Here is a 10,071-nt window from a genome sequence, read left to right on the forward strand (position 1 = left end):
CACTCCCGCCTCCGCCTCCAGGAAGCCCCGCCAGACGCCGTCTGGGCCCCATCTGCCCAAGACGCAGGCTCCTACGCACCTCCTCTCTTCTCCCCCATTCTACTCAAACCCCAGGCCACAGCCTGGACCCCTCCCTGCATGGCCTGTCACTCTTTCCTCCTCTCTGGAGCTAAGCCTGGGATGTGGTCGAGACCACCGCCCCTCCCAGTTTTTCCCGAGCCGGGCCCGGCCCCAGGGCCATGTAGGGCCGTGCGTAGGGCCGACTTCCAGGCTCCAAGATGGTGTGCAGACAGAAACGAAGTTCCCAGGGTGGCCGGCAGGGGGCAGAGTTTAATACCATTCTTTCCGGAAATGGTTCAGAGCGTCCAAACTGGGATGGCTCTAGGTGTGTGTGGGTGGGGAGGGGGGGCTGGTTCTCCAGGGGCCTCAGGCTGACTCGGCAGGGAGGAATTCCAGACATCATAGTTGCAGGTAAGGATTAATGAGGGGGTGCTGGCCAGGTGGGGCCCAGAGTCCTCCAGGTGAATGGGACGGTGACAGGTCAGCAGTGGAGCCAGAGGACTGGGCCACCAGGAGATGGGGTGCCACTCCAGGGAAGAGGGGAGCAGGGGTGGGGGAGGAAGCAGTGGCCCTGGGTGGGCTGGTGCCTCTGGGCCTTCACATCTACCCCACCATCTCCCCAGACCTGGATGGATGGTGACGAGCTGCTGAGCGGTGAGGAGAGGGGCCCTCACAGAGCCCCGTCCTCCTATGGACCTCTCCTTCCCCCTACAGCTCCCCCCATCCTAAATCCCTCAAACTAGCACCATGAGTATTTGATGAAGAACACCAGCGCTCCAAGAATCCAGGCTGGTGGGGCTTTTCTTCATTCTTTTCTTCATTTCATTTCTTCAAATGGTGGGTCCTTCTATAGGGGACAAGGACCAGGGCTCTCCTGGGGACTCTGCCCAGCCTGCATCTTCTGGTCACGACCTTGATGACAAAGGAGTTGAGACTTCAGGTTAAGCCAGCACACCTCCCAGCCACCCCCTCCCAAGGCCTCCAGGAATTTTATTGGTGGCAAGTGCATCAGTGCCCTGGGCAGGAGGAGGGGCGTGAGGCTTAGTCACACCACGAAATAAGGTGGGGGCACTGAATCACCTGGAGGCCAAGTACTGGCCCCTGGTCTGTATACCCCCTGTTATAGAAGGGGAAACTGAGGCTCAGAGAGCTGACATGGCTCGCCCATGAGCCTAGCCTCTGGGACAGACTTGGGAGGGAGGGGCACAGAGGTAAGACAAGGAGAGTGCCAAGGACTCCTGGACAAAGCCCACCAAAGAGGCTGGCCAGGTGTTAGTGAATTGGTCGACCAAACCCACACTGGGGTCCTAGCTCGGACTGAGACCCCCTGTCTCACCCAGGGAGGTTTGATTTGCTCAGTCAGTAACAAAATGGATGCTGAGACTGGAAGAGCACCAGCTTTCTTCAATGGCCAAAGAATGGAGAAGCGGGAACCTAGTTTGCAAATCAACTCAGACACCAAATACATAGGAGGGTTGGAGTAAAAGGGAGGGGTTTGGAATGAGTGGGAAGAATATTCATGAGTTATCCAAAAACAGGGGTGTGGTTTGGACCTGGAACTGATGCAACTCTCCTTTTCAGTTCTCATAGGGGCTTTTCTGGTTGTCATCATGGTGATCGCCAGCTGTCCTGGTGCTGGTGGGTGTGTCATTTAGCTAACGTATAGAGCGTGTAGTAAGGCTCTAGATCTATTGGAAGTCGAATCCTCCGCCATCTTGAGCCTAGTTGGTTCTAATTGGTTCTTGTTTTTTTTCTGTTTGCTGCTTCCTCCTGAAACTTAGATAAGAGTAATTGGTTTCTCTTCGAGGGAGGGACAGGGGTGTGATTCTGGGGAGACAGCTTTGGTACCAGAGGGGCGGGGAGGATGACCAGGAGACAGAAGTGTCTTAGGAACGAGGGGAGGTGAGAAGTTCGGAGGCAGAGGTGACCGCTGCCGAAGGCCAGGCAGGTGGGGCACACAGAGGCCTGCGGTGCCCAGGGTTGGACAGCACAAAGGCCGTGGTCACTTTACAAGTCAGTGAAGTAATAGCCTTAGAGAGGGGACCCCAGGAGGTCCGGCCCCTGCGTCCGGTCACCAGCTGGAAAGACTGATGGGGTTTCCATGGAGGGCAGAAGCCCCTGGCCCACCCTGGTGCCCCGGAGGCTCCATCCTCCTCAGACCAATAGGGAGTATTGGAGAGAGCCCCACCCAGAGGCAGTGGACTCCACGACAAGGCGGCTAGAGCATGGTCAGGGTCAGATAAAGCTGCCAACGTGCTCCATGGGCACCTGGCACACGGTAGGCCCTAAGTAAACTTTTGCAAGTCATGCATAAGCCATATGGCCCTTTCTTTGCCCTGGTGGTGTTACCGAACGCAAGTTCATGTGCCCAACACACTGTGAAGCCAAACAAAACAAAATGTTGGAGTTTGGAGCACAGAAAGTTTTACTGCGGGGCCATGCAAGGGGGACGGGGCAGGGGCGCTCGTGACACCCCAAATTCCGAACTCCTCGCGGGCTTTCAGCAAAACACTTTTATTGGCCAGGTGAGGGAGGGGAGCCGCAGGGTATGTGATCAATTCTCTGATTGGTTGGTGTCACAGAGGTTAACATTATCAATCCTTAGGCACCAGAAGGCCCCTGGGCTACGAACCCATGATCATCAAGTAGTTAATTTCTTCCATTGGGTCGTGGGTTTTAGCATCTGAAAAATTCAGGAAATATGCCTGAGATACTGTTATCTGGGTACTTCAGAGAGGAGCTACAGCAGAAGATATGGAGGAGGGGTCTGTCCTGGGAAAGCCCCATAGGGTCCTGCTTGGTTCCAACGGCAGCCCTGCCCTACCAAACCACCACCGGCTCTGCCAAGCCAGGGCCCCCGTTGGTCCACATAGGCCATCTGCAGTTCACTCCTCCCCCACATCCAGCACCCGTTTCCTACCTGATCTGCTTGGTCCAGCTCAGTTTCCAAGAAAAGACGGCTATGATGGAGATGAGGCAGCCAGCCAGCACGAAGGTGGGTCCCTGGGGCAGCTCTCCTGTGAAGGAGGCGGGGGACAGCTGGGCTGGACTTCCGTTAGGCCAGGCCAGGGTAGGCAGGGCTGCATCAGGGCACCCGTCCCTGCTCTTGGCACCTCCCGCTGACCTACTCAGAAGCGCCAGCTGCCCCTCTGGAAACCAAGGGGCCCTCTCACCTGGGGGCACCAGTGTAAAGGGAGTGTGCTGGACGCTGATGTTGTTTTCAGCCTGGCACCGGAACCAGTCCGATGTCTGGTTCAGTGGGAAGGAGAAGTTGGCTGGCTGCCCAGTGTTCCGAGTCTGCTGCATGTGGATATGCCCGTTCCTCCTGACCAGTCTGTAGGTGATGGGTGGGCTGCCCGAGGATGCCTGGCAGAACACCTCTACCCTGAGGCCTGACCCCCTGTCCAACAGGGTGAAGTCAGCTTGCAGCTGGGACACCGGCTCTGGCAGGGTGGGAGAGGGCGGGAGCACAGGTGTGGCTGGGAGACTTTAATGCCCTCCCCCTAGCCAGTTCCCTCAGTACACATGCCTAATGAGCCTAGTGGCCTAACTGACTGATTGCTCCTCCAGGCAGCCTTCTGGATTGCTCCCTCCGCCTCGCGTCTGAGCGTCTACCCTACTTGCAGTGTATACCATACAATTTCATACATGTATTTGGTTTTATTTTCATGTGGTATAATCTGGGTTGCCAGACTTAGCAGCTAAAAATACAGGACACCCAGTTAATTTTGAATTCAGATTAACAATGAATAAAATTTAGGCAGTCTCTTAAAGATGAGACAGTCCAAAGAGGAAGAAGGAGACCAACATTTAACAAGCACCTTAAGAAAATGCAATTCCTCAAAAAGTTAAAGAATTACCACATGACCCAGCAATTCCACTCCTAGCTATATACCAAAAGAATTGAAAACAGGGACGCTAACAGATACTTGTACACACATGTTCACAGCAGCACTATTCACAACAGCCAAAAGGTGGAAACAGCCCAGATGTCCATCAATGGATGATGGATAAACAAAATGTGGTCCATCCACATGACGGAAGAGTATTCATCCATAAAAAGGAATGAAGCACTGACACCTGCTACAACATGGATGAACCTTAAAAACATTATGCTGCGGCTTCCCTGGTGGCGCAGTGGTTGAGAATCTGCCTGCTAATGCAGGGGACACGGGTTCAAGCCCTGGTCTGGGAAGATCCCACATGCCGCAGAGCAACTAGGCCCGTGAGCCACAACTACTGAGCCTGCGCGTCTGGAGCCTGTGCTCCGCAACAAGAGAGGCCGCGATAGTGAGAGGCCCGTGCACCGCGATGAAGAGTGGCCCCCACTTGCCACAACTAGAGAAAGCCCTAACGCAGAAACAAAGACCCAACATAGCCAAATAAATAAATAAATAAAATTTAAAAACCAGAAAAACACATTATGCTGAATGAAATACATCAGACACGAAAGGCCACATATTGTATGATTCTATTCATGTGAAATACCCAGAATTTTTTTTTTTTTTTTTTGCGGTACGCGGACCTCTCACTGCTGCGGCCTCTCCCGTTGTGGAGCACAGGACCCGGACGCGCAGGCTCAGCGGCCATGGCCCACGGGCTCAGCCACTCCGCAGCATGTGGGATCCTCCCAGACCGGGGAATGAACCCGCGTCCCCAGCATCGGCAGGCGGACTCTCTGCGCCACCAGGGAAGCCCTCATACTATTTTTTTTTTTCAAACACTCCTTCATGCAAAATCTTTGAAGTTAAGTAAAGCTCTATCTAGAGTTTAATCTACTCTCCGGGGCGCCAGTTTGCAAACTGCTACCAACAATTTCGTCAACGTGACTCTGGGGCCCAACAGTCAACGGCTCTTGGGGCCAGAATCTTCCTCCCCCGCCCCCCCCCCGGGGAAATGTGGGTCCAGGCTTCAGGGTGATGACACTTTTGCTCCCTTCACTGTGGGGAAATGACCTTGACTTAACAAAAATGGAAAGAAAAAGCTGGCCCACCTTCATTTCCATTTCGATGGCCATTAATAGAAGCCTGATTTACATAAGTTCACAGACAGGAGCCACTTTCTTTTTTAGTGCCCTACAGGGTAGAGCACTCAGTTTTTATTCTAACAAGACTTGTGTGGGTCTTTCCTTTTGATTATTTAGTTTATGCATCTAGCCCACCCATAACGAGGGGTCTATCATTTAATTACAAATTCGTCATCTGTGTCTGAACATTTGAAGATAGGATGGCACACTCAGAATTTGATGAAGCGACAAGGACACCCTGGGGACCGGAAGCTGAGCCAGGCCAGGGCTGGGGTGATTGAATGGCTGTGCAGAGCCTCCCACTGTCACTAAAGAAAGAGCGAGCGGCTTAGGGCTGTGCCCAGGCTGGGCAGTGGATTGCCGTCCAGCTGGGCTTGGAGGCCCTTCAGGATCGCCCCTACCTCTCCCTAGCTTGTTTCTGTGATAACCCAGAAGCTTGGAGATTGGAGTCCCAACCCTGGAGGCCCAATTCATTAGACCTGAGCTCGGGCCCAGGGATCTGATGAGGGTTGAACAAGCAGCCCATCTGTTGAGAGTTGAATTGTGTCCTCCAAAAAGGAAGATGTATTCAAGCCTTAACCCCAGGTACTTGTGAATGGGACCTTATTTGGAAATGGGGTCCTTACAGATGGACTTCAGTAACCCATGCTGGATTAGGGTGGGCCCTAAAGAGAAGAGACAAAGACACACACACACACAGGCCATGTAAAGACAGAGGCAGTTTGGAGTGATGCTGTCACAAGCCAGGGAACGCCAAGGACTACCACAGCCCGCAGGTGAGGCTTCAGATGAAGCCTCCAGAACCAGGAGAGAATCAATTTCTGTGTGGTACTTCATTAGAGCAGCCCCAGGAAACTAGCACAGCCCCCTTACAAGTGAAGCGGGTTTCAGGAGTGAGGGGGAGGGGACAGTTATCAAGATTCCTTTGTACGCACTCGCACTCTGAATCTGTCCTTCGACCGGCCGCTCCCCAGCCCCCACCCCGAACATTGTCTTCTTTCATGGCAGCCCCACGGGAGACCCCAGGCTCCCAGGTCACCCTCATCTTCCTGCCCCACCTTTTCTAGGGCTCTGAAAGTCTCCCTTTACGTCCCACCTCCCCCTGCGCCCTCTGGAAGGCTGGTAGGCTCAGTTGGCACCAAATCCCGGAACCCTCAAGCTTTCCTCTCACATCTCACCTTCTACACCTAATGGAAACCAGCCTCCCCTCCCCCGCGCAGTGCCTGCACCAGTGGTATTTCAGGTGGCGGGGGGGTCCTCACAGCCTTCCCAACACTGGCGTGGGATGGCGAGGGCGGGCATCCTCTTGCTATTCCTGGACCACTCTCCCTCCTCCCTCCCTAAACAGCAGACTTGAACCTCATGTCTTCAGACACTGCACCCTGCCCCTCTGGGTTACAGTTACCTAGAAATGCCCACCATCCCTTGAAGATTCTTGTGCCTGGTTCCTGCTACACTCAATACTGCACTTGCCATGATTCTTGGGGATTTCAAAATACACAGAGAGAAACGTTCCAAAATCTTGGCTCTTAACACCCAATATCTCAGGCCCAACCTCTCGTTCCCATTAGTAGTAATCAGTTGTAAGGCTGCCCTTGACTTCGCCAGTTCCCAGCTGCTCAGACCAAAACCCCCCGAGTCATCTTCCACAGCTCTGTCTTTCCCATCCCATCCCATCTATCAGCAAAGGCCTTCAGAATATACCTTGACCACCTTGCCAGGCCTCCTGGCTATCACCCAATCTCTCCTCTGGATCCCGGGAACAGTCTAAAGGCTCTCTGGGATTCTACCCTTCATCCCCACCCCATCTCTTCTCAACACAGCAGCCAAAATGACCCCAGGAAGAGTAAATCAGGTCAACCCTTCTGCTGTAAACCCTCCCATTGTTATGCCCACAGGGTCCCCCCCTACTCAACACTGCCCCCCCCACCTCATCCAACACTCCCCTGCCCCTGCTTCCTGTGCTCTGGCCACGCAGGCCCTTGTCCAGGCACATCCTGCTCTACCACCTCCTTCGTGTCCTTGCTGGCGTGTCCCCTTCTCAGTGATGACTTCCCAGTAGATGGTGCCCTCCCTCCCCACCCCCAACCCATGTTCCCTTCCCCTCTTCCCTGCTTGCTGTTCTCTGGGACCTATCACGTTCTAGCACGCTGTAGAATGTGCTTATTTTTATTATCATCTGTCCCTCCGGCCCCACTAGAATGTAAGGTACGTGAGGGCAGGGATCTCTGTTTTGTTTCTGCACCCACCATCCTGGGGCCTCAAGCAGCACCTGGCACCAAAGAGATGCTCAACCAGTAATTACTGAATGATTGGATAAATGAATGAATGAATGATTTGTCAGTCGGCTCCTTAGGAGTTTAGTTAGCAGGACTTGCTGGGCAAGAGTCTGAGCAGAAGTCAGGGGCCGGAAGGGGGTGGACCGGCCCTGCCCAGGTACTTCCCGGAGACCCAGAGGCCAGGGCCCTGCGCTGTTCTCCTTTTAGCGGAAACACCATGCTGTGTTTGTTTTTAAAGCAAATAAGGAAATGATAGTTCAGCCCGTGCGGCACTCAAGTGAGGTCCACCCTTAAGTGGAATAGAGGCGGCTGCACCTGCAGCCCTGAGACCAGGGAAGTTACAGGTCCAGACGAGACCAGAGGAAGGGCAGCCGCCCTTGCAGAGATGTGGAGAGGAGGAGGTGACTGACCACCTTGACTTTAAGGGTCACAGGGTCGGAAATGGGGGCAGGGGAGAGGGCAGGAGAAGGAAGGGGAGTGGAAAGACGGAGGCGGCCAAAGCTGAGGGTAGGAGGTACAGCCACCGGGAGCCTCCCCTCTCACCGGCTCTTACACCAGGCGGCTGGTGGAGAGAGGGGCCCTGACACCTTCCTGTTGCCTCTGAGAGTCAGGCAGTTTCCCCTTTGCTGGACCTCAGGGAGCGGGGAGTCGGGGGAGCCCAGACTTCCTCATTCTCTCACTCGCCCTCCTCCTGGGCCAAGGCACCCCACCAGAATGCCCCCAGCCTGCCCTGGGGTCACACCCACCCCGAGGGGCTTCTGCTACAGATCAGGCACTCAGAGTGATTGGGGTACACCTGCCCGGGACACGCCCTCTGCCCGCCTCCGCTGGTAATACCCGCCCCCCCACCACACACAGCCCAAGGGGAAGCCAAGCACTTTCCTTGCCCCCACGTCACTGTCCCCACCGGCTGCCTGTTGTCCCGTCCACTCCCACCTCCTGCAGAGCTTTCTCTTCTCCAACCCTCTAGGGCCCTGCAGGGGTTGAGGCTGGGGTCCAGAACCTTCCAGTGGTCTAGCAGCAGATGCCACTCTCCCGCAACACCCTTCCCCCGGCCGGCCAAGGCCTCTACCCTGGGTGGGGCCTCTGACTCCAGGGTCCCCATCTGGGGGTACTCCGCCCTCCAGCATGCTGGGAAACTCACCTTTCTCCTGCTTCGCGGAGCTGCTGGTGGCTGTAAGAGAGGGGAGGGCGGTTAGGAGAGCCCAGGGTGGAGGGGAGGCCAGAGCCCACCCAGAGAGCCTCGTCCTGAGCCCAGAAGGAGGCCCAGGACTCCACAAGCAACTTCACTCACAGAAGCTCTTTGGCGCCCGGAGCATTTCGTACCATCAGCCCATTCCGCAGATGGGTAGAGTGGGCCCAGAGTGGTGACGCAATAACTAGTTGCTCTGAGACTCAAGCCTAAACCTTCCCCTCTCTGTCCTGTGCTTCCAGAGGTGTCTCCTGTGCTCCCTAGACCCCTGGACCCTGAGTCTGCCACCTCAAGGCCCTGGCAGCGGCCCCCTCCCACCATGTCCCTGGGCAGCTCACCTAGCGCAGCCAAGCAGAGCAGCCGCAGGACTCTCATGCCTCTGCCGCGTGGGACCCTCAGCCAGGAGAGCAAGAGCTCCCTCGAGCGAGGCCACCTCCACTCCAGAGCCTCTGGGTGCCCCCTGGGTGGGTGCGTGCCTGCAGCGGGGAGATAACCGGGATGCCACAGCGCCCCAGGGCTGGGCCCGGGACAGCGCCTCTCCCCACACCCCCAGGGAGTTAGGAGGGGCCAGGGGCAAAACCAGGGCTCACAGTCGCCGCCACTGCCGAGCTGTAGGACCCCAGGGTAGAAGATGTCCGTGTCCTCACCCTGGAGTCCTCACCGGGACCCCCCCACCCCAAGGTGGAGGCACTGGTAGCCAGCAAGGGGGAATTAAGCTTGCTAACCCACTGATTTTGAGATGAGAGGATTATCCCAGAGGTGGGCCTGAGGTAATCATGAGGGTCCTTCTGAAGAACTGGTGGGTTGGACCCCTCAGGGCTGGGGGCTCAGGGCAGAGAGAAGAGAGGGAGCAGGTAAGGTGGGACTAGGACCCATCCAATCCCACAGAGGCTTTTTTTTTTTTTAATGAATGAAGTGACTTTATTGAAACACTCCCTGTTTCTACACTGACACAGCTGCATATGTGTTTTTCTCCTGCTATCACAGAACGTGGAGCTTTGATTTGTACACAGGTGCCTTCCTCAGGGAGGATGTCCCACCCCCAGGGAACAATTTGCTTCCTGTGCGGGCTCTTCTCTCCTACAGAGCCTCACAGGTCAGTGGCACTCACATCCCCAGCACAGCCCGGGAACCGGCACCTGACCCAAGGCAGGCCAGTTACAGCCCTGCCCTGGGGCCCCTAGGCCCGGCTCAGGGGCACCCACTGAGGCCTGGGCGTGTTGGGAATCTGGTCTGGTGGGATGACCCTGCCCAAGCCTGGGCACAGTGTCCTGGAGCTCCCCTGAGGACTAGCTTTGTCACCTCGGTGGTCCCTTCTCCTCAGTGGGCAAGAATCAGCATCTGTCCCTTGCCACCCAGAGTCCTGACTCGTACCCCTGGGGATGTGCTCTGGGGACCCACCTACCTCTCTGCATTTGGGCAAAAGCTAATCTTCTCTTAGTTTTCCTAGCGAAATTCTCTTCCAGAAAGTCTGTTCTCACTCTGCCGGGAGGGGTGTGTGGAAGGAACTGACG

At 55.7% G+C, this 10,071-nt stretch overlaps 1 protein-coding gene across 2 annotated transcripts; it reads right to left on the bottom strand.

Annotated features, from left to right (window-relative positions):
- Positions 1-46: 46 nt before the first annotated feature.
- Positions 47-10,071, bottom strand: IL40 (interleukin 40). Of its 2 annotated transcripts, none has more exons than XM_022589474.3 (7): positions 9,963-10,071; positions 8,896-9,033; positions 8,510-8,539; positions 3,234-3,503; positions 2,981-3,077; positions 1,614-1,836; positions 47-972 (listed from the first exon to the last, which is right to left on the bottom strand). In XM_022589474.3, the coding sequence occupies exons 1-6, from the start codon at positions 9,970-9,972 to the stop codon at positions 1,782-1,784; spliced, it is 600 nt and encodes a 199-aa protein (XP_022445182.1). In that variant the 5' UTR covers positions 9,973-10,071; the 3' UTR covers positions 47-972; positions 1,614-1,781. The 2 variants fall into 2 exon arrangements, with proteins under 2 accessions (XP_022445182.1, XP_089757731.1); XM_089901605.1 differs by lacking the exon at positions 9,963-10,071 and adding an exon at positions 9,283-9,357.

This window comes from Delphinapterus leucas, chromosome 19 (assembly GCF_059928025.1).
Source record: "Delphinapterus leucas isolate spDelLeu-1000000601 "Yukka" chromosome 19, BTC_Dleu_Yukka2, whole genome shotgun sequence".
Lineage (NCBI taxonomy): Eukaryota > Metazoa > Chordata > Mammalia > Artiodactyla > Monodontidae > Delphinapterus > Delphinapterus leucas.